Raw genomic sequence first — 17,660 nt, 5'->3', positions numbered from 1 at the left:
AAATAAAATAATTTAAGTTATTAAAATTTAAACATCTAAAATTTGACTATTTACAAAAGCTAAAACTTAACTACCTCATTTACAATAATTCCAAAATAAAATAAAAATAAAATAAATAAATAAGTTATTCGCAAGTAACGTTCACGAAACAAGCTTGGTGGTCATGTACTACATAAGACACAGTTCTCGCATTCGTATTCTCTCTTGGACGAAAATTTAGTGAAACAGATCTGTCTGTTGAAAGATTGCAGAGAAGGTAGGTTTTTTAAGTTAGTTGAGAGTCGATTCCACAGCATAGGTCCGATATATCTTAGGGAGTGTTTCCCATAGGTGACAGTGTTAAATCTGGGAATGTGGAAATCTGCGCCTCTAAGGTTGTAAGTAGGACTTTTCAATGAGAACAAATTTTTGACGCTAGGGAGGAGGGGGGTGGGGGGCACAGATCATGCCTCACTTTGAACATCATACAAGCTGTATCCTGTAGCCTTCTTTCAGAAAGAGTTTTTAAATTAGCCTTCTTCAGTAGTTGCTCATATGTAGATTTACTATGTCTGAAGAATGCACGCAAACCCCTGTCCTAGGTGCGTTCGAGTTTTCTCTTATCACTTGCTCGGCAGAAATGCCAGGTAAGATGGCAATAGGTGAGGTACGGAAGAAATGCAGCCTTAAAAAGGTGTAGTTTCGCAACGGTGGGCACTAAGTTCTTGAGTCTCATTAATACACCTATCCTCGGGTTCCCTTTCTTGCACGTGATATTTATGTGCTCATTGAAATTAAGCTTGTTGTCAATAGTGACACCTAATAACTTACTTTAATACTGTTCAGAGATTCAATGTCAGTTCCTTGTACATTTACGTTAATCACCTCTCTCCTGTCCCTCTGCATATTGTTGATTAACATGGTATGGTATTTGGAGAGCTTCCCCTTAAGTTAATTCGACTCGTACCATAAAGAGGCTTTTGTTGCGCTCGCACATGTAAGGTTGTCATAAATCGTCCTAAAGTTATCGCTAATTTCGAAAAGCTGATGGTCATCAGCGTACATGCTTAGACTCTGTTCAATTTCACAGACTAAGTCATTTTGTAAAATATTCCACAATAACGGTCCCAACGCTGATCCCTGGGGGCAATCTCGGTTAACTCGTTTCCAAGAGCTTATTTGAAATGCCAACTTCACTCTGTTGGAGCGATCACATAAATAGGAGCGCAACAAGTTGATGAAATTCTCTTCAAAACGATATGCTCTTAGTTTACTCAGCAACAGAGCTGGATGCATGGAGTCGAAGGCCTTTGACGTATTCGTTGAGTATATTCCTACCAGCTGTTTATTGTCCCTAGCAAATCTCCAGCGCTCAATTAGATCAATAAGGCTAGTCTCGCAGGTGTGAGTCGATAGGCCGACAGGGCTTGTCCTAAACTGTGATCGAACATCCCCACAAGTTGCTTAGCTAAAATCTGCTCAAAGACCATATCTACTGCCGGGAGGACATTAGTAGGTTTATAATCCTCTTTTAGTAGGGGTTCACCACGTTTGAAGACTGGTACCTATTCCCCCTTTTTCCACGACTGTGCACGTTTCTCATAAGTTCTCTAAGTCCGCAGAGAAATGCCGCGAAAATAAACAAAACCTATTCAGGCTATATACTTAAGTATCTTAAGTTAAGATAGGTAAACAGCACCATAAATATGTGTGGGAGGAGCGCTGGCCTCATGGTTATAGTGGGCTCGACTCCGGATCTGGCCAGGGACATTGCGTTGTGTTCTTTGGCGAGACATGTTACTTTCACAGTGCCTCTCTCCACCCATGTGTATAGCTTAATGCTGGGTGTAACCCTGCGATGGACTAGCATCCCATCCAGGGGGAGTAGAGAAACTCCTAGTCGCTTTATGCTACTGAAACCGGGATAAGCTCCGACGTCATGGCCTACTTGGCTCGACTCCAGACTTTACCTCACCTACCATATGATAGCCATAGCCTCTTCAGTTTCAACTAAAATTGTATATCTGTAAGAAATCTAAATTACGAAACATTTCCTCCTCACAACATATTTATCCGTGTGCTCTATCAAGTTATACAAGCATTCGTGAAAGCTTGGGAGAACTCGTAAAGGCCGTGAAACAGGTGAATTTCGCGTATAGCATTTCTTGTTCTCCCAAACTTCCGCTCGTTTTACAATATCAAAACTCGATAGAAACACGAAAAAACGTGTTTAATTGTTGAGTTGATTTAGACGTCCTTCGTGCCAGGAGGATTTTATGTCGCTGGAGGGGAAATTTCTGCATATTGTGACTACGGCGGTCCCCAAGGATGCTTGTTTGTCCAAATGTGTACAGGTCGGAAATGAACTGGAATTTCGTTTGAAACGGAATAGGCATCCCTCTGTGTTTACATTTACTATATCACCGGCTGTGTGTTCGATAGGCTCGATTATCAGGGAGATTCGGCCTGTATCCAGGAAACTAGAACTTCGCCGCTGTTCGCCGGGAAAGAACTGCGAAGGGAAGACATGCGTTTTTCTTTGCGAGGCCGAGACATTTTGACTTCTTCAAATGCGAGACCGAGACTTCAAAACGTTTTTAAAAAACTGTGAGCCAGCTTTGTGAAAAAAATCGAGACTGCAAGATGCACATTACAGTTTAAAAAAAAAAAAAAGAGACTGCGAGACCCGTTAGATTCGGCGAAAATTTTGCGAGACCCATGATGGTTTTTGATGCACCTTTGCCTCCCCTGGTTCTATATACCTAAGTGTATAGTTGTATTTTGATAATAACGTAGTGTTGCAACGTTTAATATTTAGAACGATGAAATGCGAACCAAAACAACTAAGAAAAGGGGATACACTGCTAAATTGCGACATTCAATAAATTTTACGTTTAGTATTGTACTATACATGGATTAATCGCTACTAGCTTTCCAGTTTTAACTGAAATACTACACCATGCAGTAATCCCTAAATTAAAGAAATAAAATCTGAGTAAAAGAATCCTTTTTTCCTTTTGAATTCGATATTCTTAGAAGCTTGTTTCAGTCTGTTATTGTATAGCCACATGTATTTGTGAATTGCACTTTTGAGTTCAATTTAAATAATCAACCACAATACAGGAAATTCACACGGTTTCTGAAGGTCAGGTCTGTTTGAAGACGTCGTCCTCGCCGAGAAGGAAGGAATCTGTCACACAAGTCTCCTCAAGATGCATCATTAGCTGATTGCAGGTCACACTGAAAAAGAAAGAACAGTTCATCTGGTTGAAAACATTTGCCACGTCACGGATGACAGATATTTGTGTGTTTGTGAAACACGCCTCGACATGAAAATAAACCAGCATAAAGTCACGCGACAGTCTTGGGGATACATTTGCTTTCGATATAGCTTTGATTCCTTTTCGCAAGCGGAAGTCACAGTGCTCGATCTCCAAGCGATGAATGAGGCACGCGAAAACCAGTTCATGGAGCTGGACTCAGTTAAAACAGAAATTGAGCCAACAATCTATGATGACGTCGTCGCTGAGAGCTCAACTCCTGCAGGGGAACAAACGAGCTATGAGACGTGCAGCCGAGAAGGTGTGAAGAAAAGACAAGCATCAGCAGATCTTGAGAACGCGTATCAACGTGATATGGTCGTTTTGCGGCGAATGCTGTTCTGTCTGTCCGCAGTTGTTGTTGTCGCTCTTCTGACTGCAGCTGCTGCTTTGTTTGTAGCTATATCAGCGATGAAGGGTAAGCATTATTATGCGTATTTACGAAGTAGACAAGTTCTATCAGTTAGAGTATGCACAAGAAATGATCCCCTAATGGCGTGAGTATATATGGGTTATTGGCCAACCTCCTTCAGTCAGGAAAGCTGGATATTGGCCAAGTTCTTTTTCTTGTTTTTGTTGTTGTTGTTGTTGTTGTTGTTGTTGTTTTTTGTTTTTTTTGCGTGTTCAAGTTATGGACCGTTACGGAGCTCAGCCATCTCGACCGAACGAGGTTGGTCAATAAAGGATTTATTAGACGGAAAAAGAACACAGCGGGACACAGCGGGTAAGATACCACCATCTTGCCCGCTCGAGTAGCCGATCACAACACAGGATTTGCTTCATCTTGCCTGCTCACGGAGCTAGCCATATACATGTAATAAATATATCTTATTGGCCAAGCGCCAGGGTTGTACTGAGAGAATATCGCCCCGAAGATAAAAAAAAAAAAAGACTAGGGGTCGATATTCTCTGAGTACGGTCCTGAGCAAGCTCGGCCCAAGATACTTATTCCCTGACTAAAACTACCTGAAAATCTTCAGTAGTGATATTGTGGGATCATTCGGGACAGTGCCCTGGTCTTGCTTAACTTCTCTGAATGTGTTTAAAGTAAAAGGTCTACAAATGACTTTGCCTCAGACATTGCCACTGGCAATATCAATGTTCACTGGTGAGAGTTTGAGATTTCTCTTCACCTAGTGCTTAGGTGTTGGATGTAACATGTATTTGCTCCAAGTGTCCATTCCTTGGTTCTCAGTATACCTGTGAGGCTATGTAAAAGGAAAATCGGGCTCAATGGAAAGAAGGCTTAGCTTGGTTGAGTTACATGAAATGAATGCTTTGGACAAATAATATACCTCATGCTATTTTAAGTGGTTGTAACTAAAATTGCAGATGGGAGACGTGAAAAAAAAAATGACTTACATTTACTTGCAAATAATAATTCAATTCCAAAGTATGCTTTTAAACTGAATATTAGCAAAGTACTGACAAGCACAACAAAAAAGCAGCAAAATAGCACAAAAACCATATTCTGGAAACAGCGGCCAACACTAAGTTCACTTATAAATTATCAAATAAAACTGGAAGATTGTGAATGATAGGCACGGTGAATTAGCAATGAATGAATAGCTCATGGTCCTGACATGCCTTCATTACATGTCCTCATATCACACCTCTGCTGGAGTTTAAGGTTCAATGTAACTTGTGTAAACTAAACGGATCTCTTTACCCAGAACAGTGCTATGTAGGTCATTTGAAATATCTGTCAGTTTAAAATTTATCATTTACTGCAAGTCCTGTGGTCAACAACACAGTGATCATGTACTGATATTAACATTTCCTACATTGGCTGTTAAATATTTTGCCAAAAACAGTCTCCATAGCACTTCCTCGTGTCGACTCGTAATTACTGTGACCAACTGAATTCAGAATAATGTAGCATGTAGCTGTATCTTAGATCATCTATACTTAGATGTTTTGACTGAGATAACTAAATTGTAACAACATTTTAAAATAAAAGCAGATGCACTATATTGAACACTTTCAGTAGCTCCATGCAACTTTCTAAGTAGTCACTTGCATTATGTCATTATGTATTCTGTTTTAGTCTATCCCATTCTAAATTTGATATCCTAAACAGCAAGATGCTGTAGCTTTTCCTGTTTGATCACTACAGTGTAACTGGATAAATTTAGTTCTTTGGGAAATCATGATAGCAAAGTTAATTCCAAGCCCAGTTGGTAATTCCGCATTTGCTTCAAACACATTGGCTCATTCTGCTCCAGGTGGGTTGAAAATTATGCGAAATTACACATGAAACACTTATTATTTATTGATTTAAGCTTATGTATAGTCTCCCACTACTACCAACATTCAAAGGAAAACAAGAATAAAGAAGTGGGAGATCAAAATAATCAGCCATAGATGACTGAACAATAACATCCGATCCAAGAGTAGCAAATTTCTGTTAGAGAGAACAATTCAAGACAGGCAGTGATCATGATAGTGAAAATTCACTGCAAATGAGATGATATCTTTAATGGACTAGTATCCAAAGTGGGATCCAAAAAATCTTGAACATCGGCCAAACAAAGGTATGACATACGCATTACCAAAAAAAAAAAAAATAATAATAACAAGAAAACATTAAAATATAAAGAGAACAAGCCGAACCACAAAATTATACTCTTAATTGTCATTGTCAGAGAAAACCGGGCAGTACCAAAAGATCGAGGTCGGCCGTTCACCTTCATCTTTTCACTGTACAAAAGCTACCCGAAAGGATTAATAACCATGACATTTGCCGAGGTAGGCGTTCGTTTTTCTTCGAGATATCACCACATCATGATTTTGGGTTCTCAAGCGGTCGAAAATGACCGAAATTTCGGGCAACTTTAGGTAAGCCTAAAAGATACTTCGTACAAATTCCAGAAACTTTTAATTTCGTGTGATAATATTTGTCCCTTTATTAGTCGACTGAGATATATTTGAGGTCTTTCGCTTTAATTTGACGGTTTTGGCCGGGTTAATGAAAATTAATTTGCCTCCGCAATATTTTTTTTTTTATAAACCGCCTCAAAACTATCTCAATTAATCTTCAGAGCAACTCAGTTGCGTACAAAATGTAATTCAATTTACGTTCATGGATCACAAACATGCAATCTCGTTCTCTACGAACTATAAATAGCTGTCTCCTGGTTATCTTTAACAGCAGCAAAATTAACAAGAAATTATCAATACTAATTTGGATGTAATTTCGTTGCATTGAGGAGGTTTCGTGGTGATATTGACAAGAGCGACATTAAATTACTTTTGTTGAAAGTAAACGTTTCAGAGCGGAAACCAACACGGTGTACTAGTAACCTGCGGCGCCAATTGCGTGCACGAGGTAATAGAGGAAGGAAATGAGGCGGAAAACAAGACGGCGTACAAACCTGCGACGGCTATCTTTAAAAGGGGAACGGGGAATCGGTGAATCGGAGAATCGGAGAATGGGAATGGGGAACGCGGAACGGGGAACGGGGAATCTTTAAACTGTGGAATCTTTAAAAGCGGGAATCTTTAAAACGGGGAATCTTTAAAAGCGGGAATCTTTAAAATGGGGAATCTTTAAAAGCGGGAATCTTTAAAATGGGGAATCTTTAAAAGCGGGAATCTTTAAAACGGGGAATCTTTAAAAGCGGGAATCTTTAAAATGGGGAAATCTTTAAAAGCGGGAATCTTTAAAATGGGCAATCTTTAAAAGCGGGAATCTTAAAAAGGGGGAATCTTTAAAGCGGGGAATATTTAATAGCGTTAATCTTTACTGAAAAGTGAACGAGAATCTCTCAGTTTCCCACCGGAAGCTATTCATTCTGTCACATGTATCAACTCAACAGGTACAGAGACAGTTGTGGAATTTATTCATTGTAATTTTATTGCACGCTATTAAAGCACATCAGTTTAGCGGGATAGTGGAGCGGTTCAAATCTCGATTCTCACTCTTTGAGATCCACTAGACCGACCAAAGAATCGAACCGCCTGGATTTATCCTAACTCCGGACTTTGACGTTTAGTTTTGCAGCGATGGATATTTGTCGTAGCCTTATCATGTGCTAATGGCAGGACTTACGACTTAACGACAAATATATAGCAGGGAAAACACGTTTTTGGTTGTTTAATCGATAAATCAAGAGACCCCTAAATCTGGTTTTCACATGACGTCGCTAAAATTCACACTACAAAACTATTAATCATCCTGAGATTTTACTTTCATGATGTGTAAGAGCAGCTAAAAACTAATAGTCATACAAATTTTTGGTCCAAGTGGGTTCTTGTTTTTGTAATAGACTACGCTTGAATTTCTAAGCTTTTGCGTGACGCGGCATTTACATGACGGGCAAGAAAGCTGTCATGTTGGTTAAAAGAGTGACTTATTTCGGGGAATTTGGCTATCTGAACAGTTCATGTATTAGAAAAAGTATTAATTTAAAATGTTTTTGAGTTCCTGAAGACATAAATTCACGCGTTTGTAGCAAAACTCAGTGACAGATGTTTCTGTTGGTTTCCGGCCGCCATCCGGATGGGCGCCAGCATGGCGTCTCCATCAAAATCTCTATAAATTTGGGTAAAAAAATTCTCCGCATATCTTGCGTAAGAAACATTGCTGTGACCTGAATCTTGGCGAAAGTCTTTGCATATTTACCTTCTTTCTCTTCAAGATTCTGGACTTTATCATTTGCACTGTTTTGATTTTTATTTTGATTTATTTTGAATGGCGTGACACTGAAAACCACCAATAAAGTAATTCGATGATCGATGCCCGAACGATGTGACGGCGAATTTCGCGTATAATCCGTCATTGCGTGCTTAATGATACCTCTTTCTACGCCATGCAGTCATGCGAAGACAATTTCAAAGTGCTCATTGCATTCACTTTAAAGAAGAAAGAATCGGTCGCTTTGAAGATCTTCCACAGTTTAAGTGGAATGATCTCGGCGAACAAGATGTGATAGGGGAAGGGTCGTTTGGAGCCGTTTTTATCACAAAAAACAGGAACAAGGTCGGAAAGTCGAAACAGTGGTTGACAAGAAATCACTCGCTTTTAAAGATTCCCGCTTAAAAAAGATTCCCCATTTTAAAGAGTCCCGCTTTTAAAGATTCCCCATTTTAAAGATTCCCCGTTCCCCGTTCCCCGTTCCCATTCTCCCATTCTCCGATTCTCCGATTCCCCGATTCCCCGTTCTCCGATTCCCCGTTCCCCGTTCCTCGTTTTAAAGATGGGACAATACAAACGACAACAATGATTTCCGCTGGGAATCCTGGCCGAGCAACGATAACACGTATTGAGATGTTTATTCCAGACGTCTGTCCTTTATGATCATTCGTAGGCCGGATAGCAGCGAAGTTTTGTCGTAACCTGTATTTCCTCGTTGTTTACATTTGGCTGCGCCAAATAGACACCACCTCTGACGTCTTGCCAAGCGATTTTTCTGATCCGAAAGAACAGTTAATGTTTTCAAAAACAAGGAGAAGCCTTTAAGTAAGATCGACATTTCAAAGTCCAGTCGTCTGACCTTTGAATCTGTAACGCGTCACACCTTTCGAAAACGAGAAATAGATGTAAACAAGAGGGTTTGCAAAGTCCCAAAATTAAATTTAGGGTAAAGGTTCGCTCACTATTAACTTGTAGGTTTTGCATGCTACCCTTAGTTTCCAGGATCTTGGGGACCTGGAAAATTATAACTTTAAATTAAACAAAATTCAACTTCTTATTTACGATATTTTTGTCATCATAATAATTAGTAGATCTCCTATGAGGACATTTTTATTCCCTTTCGATATTTGTATACTATTTAACAATTAGATTATAAGTTCGAGATTTCTATGAGGTGATAGTTGATGAGGCCGAAGGCCGAATCAACTATGGCCTCATAGAATTAGAGAGCGAATAATCTAATTGTTTTAGTAGAATTCTCACTGAAATTTCCTTCAAATAATGATTCTAATTATTTCTGGTGTTGCTTTTTATAAGAATCTACTTTTTCGTCATTATCGATAAGAACATGAGCCAAAGCCCATCACAATGCCTTAACATCGGTCTGAACTGGTTGACTAATTGTAAGGCGAGTCTGAAACAAGGTGTTGATTGAATGATCAGGTCATAAATAGGTATGCAATTTTTGGTCAGGTCATGAATAGTCGATACTGAAAATCGCAGATTTTGGTCATGAATAGGGCAAGGATTTGGGGAAGCGCGCCGCACACCCCCACCCAATTTTTCTGGGGTTCCTCCCCCCCCCCCTCGCCCCTCCCCTGACTGTGAGGGGTGTTTTGAAATTGATTGGAACATTGCTCTCTAATCAGTCAGAATATCTCAGTAGCGATCAACTAAGTACACTTTAAGTCGAGATACTTGCAAGGTGACTGATTTTTTTTTTTTTTACTAAACATAGTCTTACTTTTTTACTGGTGTCTTATACGACCACTATAATGGTCAAATATATCGAGGCCAAATCTACAGCTATGCCCGGCCTCCAGCCCCTTCCCCGTGCAAGCCTAAGCATTGATACACAGAAATAAATGGAGTACATGTACTTACACGTGAAGCGTTCATTCAGGCTATCAACAGTTGGTATTGAATCCCAGGTCAAACCACGTACAAATAGTAACCTTCTGAAGTCCATGACTTCTCTTTTATGCTCCGTTTACCTCTCTTGTTTAATTTTATCGACGACTTAAGGGAGAAAGTAAAACATGGCGTGCTTCACCCAAGTTTCACCGGTGCGATTGTGACCTTTAACGTCTGAAGCTGGACGGTCCGCTTACTATCGTGATTGACAGGTGCTAATCAGCCACCGGGAGCTCCGTCGCTGCGCAACTTTCATGTACGAAGCAATCAAATTATGTGGAAGGTGTTCGAAAACAAAACAATTTAACCAAGCTATCCTTTTGTTCACAGTTGTCGCTAACGTTGCGAGTGAGAGTGTTAAAAGTGGACATAGGGACCACATGCAGAGAGATAGAGAGATAGAGAGATAGAGACAGGGCGAGGTAATGAATTCGTCATTACCTTAAACAACTACGCACATGCTACAAAACAGTGAATAAAGCCAAACAAAAAAAAAATTAAAGTTGACAATGTTTAATATAGCGAGAAAAAGTAAAAAGAGCGGCTTTATTTATTTATCTCGCAGACATTGAAAGCAGGCAGACAGCTACAGACGGATGTCCGGAAGAGTTACATGGGCGTGCAAAGCAATTGCATAACTTGCTTTCCAATGAAGCTAGCAGATTAACGAATAAGTTATAAAAGTCGATTAATCTTTATCATAATACAACTTCCCACACGGTAAAAGCAATGTACAAAACTTGTCTATCATTATCATTGCCAAAGAAAAAAAGTTTCAGGGATTGCCAGACAAAGCTTATCTAATCCATAAACAATTCAAAATTGCAAATTGCTAAATTCTTGTTACTACGATTTACGCATTTCGGTGGGCAAACAAGTAACTGGCTTTCCCGGAATGATTTCAAAATGAACTTATGCTTGGAAATTTGAGTCATTTTGTACGTTATGTTTTGTGGGTAGAGGGGGAAGAGGGGAGGCGTACATTGTATTAAAAAGAGAAAAGAAAACGAAAGACAGTATCAGGCTCATGATCGGTGTACCAGTTCATCACTGAGGCCCTCCTTGGGGGTTTTCAGGATACTGGATATTTGGGTAAAAAACTGACAGGAAACGTAAAATTTAGGGGAAAAATTAATGGGGGAGTGCATGTTTAGATCAGATAAAACGGGACACTTGTGTACCTTGCTGCCTAAAATGCCATCAAATTTTGCGAAAAACGGCAACAGACTGACAAAGAGTGTGCAGGAAATAATGGTGACAAGTGCGAGAGATTTCCTAGGGAGGTAACAGGAAAAAAAATGTAACGGGCAACCGACAAAGTTTTCGAAAGGATGAAACAACTCATTGAAACACTGTCCAAATCGATAGACTTCCAGAAGTGAAATACGCGTGTGTAGTTTTGAGGGAGGACCAAAAGTAGCATCTTTAAAAAATAAGGTAAGCATTGGTTGGGATCCCCGCACCTAAAACTTAAGTGTGGCGCATCTCTGGACGCACGAGAACTTACGAGAGAAGAGAAAGTGGATGGGGGCAAGAATCTCTTACCAAAGCACTGTTGAAATCGATAAACTTCCAGAAGTAAAATATACACGTGTGTAGATTTGGGTGAGGGCTGAAAGTGGCATCTTTATAAAGTTAGGTAAGCATTGATTGGGATCCCCGCACCTAAAACGCGATTGTGGCGCATCTCTAAACGCGCGAGAAGTTACGAGAGAAAAGAAAGTTGATATCGGCTAGAATCTCTAACCCAAACACTGTCCAAATCAATAGACTTCCATGAGTGAAATACACGTGCGTAGATTTTAGAAAAGGCCAAATTTAGCATCTTAAAAAAGTTTAGTAAGCATAGTTTGAAATCGCGAGACAAAAACCGTGAGTGTGGCGCATATCAAACGCGCCAGAACATACGAGAAAAAAGAAAGTTGATATGGGCGAGAATCTCCAATCCAAACACTGTCCAAACTGATAGACTTCCAGAGGTACAATACATTTGTCGAGATTTGGAAGAGGGCAAAAAATAGCATCTTTAAAAAGTTAGGTAAGCATTTGTTGGGTTCCTCGCACCTACAACGCGACTGTGGCGCATCTCTACACGCTTGAGAACTTACCAGAAAAAAGAAAGTTAATACGGGCAAGAATCTCTAACCTAAACACTGTCCAAATCGACACATGTACACTTCCACAAGCGAAAAACACGTGTGTAGACTTGAAAAAGGGCAAACCTAGCATCTTCAAAAAGTCCAGTAAGCATAGTTTGAGATACAGACACCGAAATCGCGAGTGTTGTACATCTCTAAACGCGCAAAAACACGCCAGAAAAAAAAAAAAAAAGAAAAGAAAAGAAAAAAATCAGGGGGAATCTTCAACCCAGGCATTATCGAAAGCGAGAGACTACCACAAGTGAAATACATGTGTGTAGATTTTAAAAAGGGCCAAATCTAGCATCCTTAATAAGTCCAGGAAGCATAGTTTGAGATGCCGACACCGAAATCGCGAGTGTGGCGCATTTCTTAACGCGCGACAACTCACTAGAGAAAACAAAGTTGATATGGGCGAGAATCTCTTACCCAAGCACAGTCCAAATCGATAGACTTCCACGAATAAATTAAACCTGTGTAGATTTGGGGAAGGGATAAAAGTAGCATCTTTAAAAAGTTAGCTAAGCATTGGTTGGGATTCCCGCACCTAAAACGCTAGTGTGGTGCATCTCTAAACGCGCGACAACTTACGAGAGAAAAGAAAGTTGACATGGGCGAGAATCTCCAACCCAAAAACTGTCCAAATCGATAGACTTCCACAAGTGAAATACACCTGTGTAGATTTGAGAAAGCGCCAAATCTAGCATCTGCAAAAAGTCCAGTAGGCATAGTTTGAGATCCCGACACTGAAATAGCGAGTGTGGCACATCTCTAAACGGGCGAAAACGTACTAGAGAAGCGAAAGTTGATATGGGCGAAAATCTCTTACCCAAGCACTGTCCAAATCGATAGTCCTCCACGAGTAAATTACATGTGTGTAGATTTAAGGGAGGGTTAAGAGTAGCATCTTTATAAAGTTAGGTAAGCATTGGCTCGGAACCCCGCACCTAAAAGGCGAGTGTGGCGCATCTCTAAACGCGAGAGAACTTACAAGAGAAAAGAAAGTTGATATGGGCGAAAATCTCCAACTTAAACAAATCGATAGACCTCCACAAGTGAAATACACGTGTTTAGATTTGAGAAAGAGCCAAATCTAGCATCTTTAAAAAGTCCAGTGACCATACTTTGGGATCCCCACATAGAAATTGCAAAAGTGTGGCGCATTTCTAAACGCGCGAGAACTTACTAGAGGAAACAAAGTTGATATGCCCGAGAATCCCTCACGCAAGCACTGTCCAAATCGATAGACTTTTACAAGTGCAATACACGTGTGTAGTTTTGAGGGAGGGCTAAAAGTAGCATCTTTATAAAGTTAGGTAAGCATTGGTTGGGATTCCCGCACCTAAAACGCGATTGTGGCGCATCTCTAAACGCGCGACAACTTGCAGGAGAAAAGAAAGTTGATATATGCGAGAATCTTCAAACACTGTCCAAATCGATAGACTTCCGGAAGTAAAAAATGTGTGTGTAGATTTGGGGGAAGGGTAAATGAGGCATCTTTAAAAAGTTAGGTAACCATTGGTCAAGAATCCCGCACCTAAAACGCGAGAGTGGCGAATCTCTTAACCCGCGACAACCTACGAGAGAAAAGAAAGTTGATATGGGGGAGAATATTCGACCGAAACACTGTCCAAATCAATAGACTTCCACAAGTGAAATACACGTGTGTAGATTTGAGAAAGGGCCAAATCTAGCATCTTAAAAAACGTTTTGTAAGCATAGTTTGAGATTGCGACACCAAAACCGTGAGTGTGGCGCATGTCTAAACGCGCGAGAACTTGCTAGAGAAAAGAAAGTTGATGTGGCCAAGAATATCATATCCAAACACTGTCCAAATCAATAGACTTCCATAAGTGAAATACACGTGTATAGATTTAAGGGAGGGCTAAAAGTAGCCTCTTAAAAAAGTTAGGTAACATAAGCATTAGTTAACAGTTCCGCACCTAAAACGCGAGTGTGGCGCATATTAAAACGCGCGAGAACATGCGACAGAAAAGAAAGTTGTTATGGGAGAGAATCTCCAATCCAAACACTGTTCAAACTGTTAAACTTCCAGAAGTACAACAAATGTGTGTAGGTTTAAGGGAGGCCAAAAAACTAGCATCTTTGAAAAGTTAGATAAACATTGGTTGGGATCCCCGCACCTAAAACGCGAGTGTGGCGCATCTCTAAACGCTTGAGAACTTACCAGAAAAAAGGAAGTTAATATGAGCAAGAATCTCCATTCTAAACACCGTCCAAGTCGATACACCTCCACAAGTGAAATACACGAGTGTAGATTTGAGAAAGAGCCAAATCTAGCATCTTCAAAAAGTCCAGAGAGCATAGTTTGAGATGCCGACACCGAAATCGCGAGTGTGGCGCATCTCTAAACGCGCGAAAACACGCGAGAGAAGAAAATATAAATGGGCGAGAATCTCCAACCCAAAAACTGTCCAAATCGACAGACTTTTAGAAGCGAAATACACGTGTGCAGATTTGAGAAAGGGCCAAATCTAGCATCTTTCAAAATTTTAGTAAGCCTAGTTTGAGATCCCGATTCCAAAACCGCGAGTGCGGCTTATCTCTAAACGAGCGAGAACTTACTAGAGAAAAGAAAGTTGATCTGGGCGAGAATCTCTTACCCCATGAGGGGAGCAAATGACTTCTACTGTAAGTATCTCTTCCCGGTTTTTTATATATATTGTATGAGAACAAGGCTGTATTCCTCTAAGGCTGTGGGTGTAATTCGTAAAAACTTTGAGTTCTTATAAATCGTTTAGAAATTCTTCGTTCCAGTTCAAACCTATGTTGGTGGAACATGGGTGGGCACTTTATATGTATACCGTGATGTAAGATACCTTAAACTATACTTACTGTTCGTGATGCACTGCTACGTTAGTCTGCTTCATAAATACTTAACTTGTTTGGTCGAGTTTTTAATTTCAATATAATTAAACGTTCTTTTTATGCGTTCCTGTTAAAAATGATGCAAAGTTGTCAATTTTAGCAATTTCAATTTGAAGAAAAGGTCCTGTTAGTACCTTCTTGCTACTTGATGAAAATTTTGCGGGGTTTGTTTTACCAGTTCGCTTCATGACGCCTCCTGGAATAAGCTATACCTACCCTAGTTGAATCGTCAACAGTTTATCGTACGTTCTTCAGGTTATTGATTGGAAAAATATTTATACTTTTGAACCCTAGTTCCTCTATTTTCGGCGGACTGGGGGTGGACTCACTTTTTTCGGAGGTCGTTACTTACGGACTTTTACGATTCGTTGCGTGTACGAGCAATTGGCCAAGCGATTGGCCAAGCCATTGGCAGCCGTGCATGGTCAGCTAAAGCACTGGCAATCTATCTTAGCTCTATGTACTAAGTTTCTCCTCGGTCTTTTTTTTTTTTTTTTTTTTTTTTTTGCCTTGGGCTGTGTAATTGTGCGATATTTTCTACACAATAACTTAAATTGCCGATAATACTGCACGTGGCTCCCACTGCCAACGACATACGCAGACAAGTATTCCAGATCATCTGGGTGTTTATTCCTTAAGATCTGTTTTAGATTGATTAATCAAACGCTCCTTTACGCCCAGACCAGCATCTCGATGCAGGCTCAGAGTTTATTGTGATGACTTTTATTGGGTAAACAATGCATTTACGTCTGCTCGCCGCTTTCAAAATCCATTCGTAGGCACTTTGGTATACTTAAGTTCAGTTCGTAGATCTGAACTTGGTTCAGGGGGAGAAGCAGAGGAAGGTTCATGTTGTGTAATATGTTTATTATTGCGGGATTGCTTGATTTATCGGCATTCCCCGGTTTTGTCCGCTCACGTTTTTTTTTTTTCCTGCCCAAGTCTTTCTTCACGTGTGTTTAGACGTGATCCGATATATAATGACCTTGTTTTGTTCCAGATTATTGGCGTCGGTGGAGTCCGCCATCATTTGAAAGCATCGGGAATGACTCGAACGCACTATTTACTTTTCAAGCACCATTAATATCGTAATTTCATTTTAAAGCTTTTCTCATATTCAATCGGCCCTTTCTAGTTTATTTTCTATTTAATATCATCGGCATGTCACTGAAACAGATTATGACGCCTTCCCTGGCCGCAAGACGAAGAACCCTAGTGCGCGTATGTAAGGAATGCTAGAAAAATTTCCTACCATTTGTCTACGGTACAGAGTTACAGTAGAAGCCCCGTGCGTCCCGTCATGTGAATGAGTCATAAGCAATTGGATGAGTTAACTGACACTTGTAAAGAATATCTGCAGCTTGATTCTCAGCGGGCTGTTGTGTCTTCTTCGAGGACCTCCTCCTGTCTGTTTCTGAGCTTCGCGACCATTCTGGTGAAGAAGGATTGAACGTGGCGAGAAGTCAGGAAATCATCTAAGGTGAACCGCCTAATTCTGTCCTCATCTTTTGTGATAGACTAACTGCTTCGACTTTATGGCCGTCTCCTGACCTAAGAAAACTTTTCTTCAAAGTAGTTTTTTTGTTTTTCATTGAAACGAGTGGCCTTTTTTGTCACCTTCAGGGTTTAGTCTTACGGTTTAATTTCTTTAGCAGGGACTGGAAGTGCAGAAGTTGCTAGGACCGGGTGAATACCAAGATTGTCGCTATATCATGTTTTGGCCTTGTCAAATACGTTTTCTCTTTCAGGAACAAGTCAACATGAACCGTTCTGTAAATGGTTCTTCAGTAATTATCTTAACATTTCTTTGTCTGATGCAAAAGTGGAAAGGGTTAAGAAATATAGGAGTTTCAATAAAACGCCGCTTACCATTACTTCTTGCCGACTGCTTGTCAGTCTGTTGCCTTTCGCAACAGCGAAAGACACAAGTATAATGCTGAACAACAAAACAAGTAAGAGGCTTTTTATTGGAATTCTATCCCCATTTTATTTGTTGCCCTATTAAGTTTTGGCCTAAATATCCCGTATCCTGTTAAATGCAGCTTAACGATTTCCTACTCAATTAATGTCCCCTTTTATCTGATCTGAACATGCTCTCCCCCATTAATGTTTCCCCTAAATTTCGTGTTTCCTGTCAATTTTTTACCCAAATATCCAGTATCCTGAAAACCCGTAATAAGGCCGCATTGATAAACTGGTACACCTGATCAAGAGCCTGATACTGTATATGGTTTTTTTTTTTCCTCTCTCTCTCTCTCTTTTCAATACAATACACGCCACCCCCTCCCCTCCCCCCATATCCCCCCTCACCCTGCAAAACATAACCTACAAAGTGACTCAGATTTCCAAGCATAAGTTCATATTCAAATCATTCCGGGAAAGCAAGTTACTTGTTTAGCCACTGAAATGCGTAAAATAGGTTTGAAGCCGATTATTACATTTTCACTTCCTACCCACCCTATCCCTACCCATTGGAACGTGCAATTGTTATGTGTAACGCAATCTGTGGAATAATGGCGAGTGCACAACAGATTGAAACAGAACTGAGCTTAAACGAGTTCTTGATGAGAATCCTCGACTAAAAGGAAGATTTTAAAGGCTGCCAACAGACTTTTGGGTCAGTTAGGATCTCAGCAAATAGTTAAACTTCTTGTAAACGGCGGCTTATAAGACAAAAGACAAATAATGTTGATAGATGTTTTGACGCGGGCTTCGGAGAGTTGAAATCTGCTTTACCGTTGCGATGTCTCAGAGTGATTTCGTACACTAATCATTGAAAATGCG

General features: G+C 40.2%; 1 protein-coding gene across 1 annotated transcript; it reads left to right on the top strand.

The window, feature by feature from the left end:
* The first annotated feature begins 2,769 nt into the window (after window positions 1-2,769).
* On the top strand, window positions 2,770-14,370 carry LOC110057466 (uncharacterized). The gene is made up of 2 exons (XM_089291258.1): window positions 2,770-3,717; window positions 10,415-14,370. The coding sequence occupies exons 1-2, from the start codon at window positions 3,309-3,311 to the stop codon at window positions 10,528-10,530; spliced, it is 525 nt and encodes a 174-aa protein (XP_089147384.1). The 5' UTR covers window positions 2,770-3,308; the 3' UTR covers window positions 10,531-14,370.
* The last annotated feature ends 3,290 nt before the right edge of the window (window positions 14,371-17,660 follow it).

The sequence above is a fragment of the Orbicella faveolata genome, unplaced genomic scaffold (genome assembly GCF_042242905.1).
Source record: "Orbicella faveolata isolate gen_17 unplaced genomic scaffold, um_ofav_v1 contig_24, whole genome shotgun sequence".
NCBI lineage: Eukaryota > Metazoa > Cnidaria > Anthozoa > Scleractinia > Merulinidae > Orbicella > Orbicella faveolata.
The sequence above is the reverse complement of the archived record's forward strand: the minus strand, read 5'-3'. Positions and strand labels throughout refer to the sequence as shown.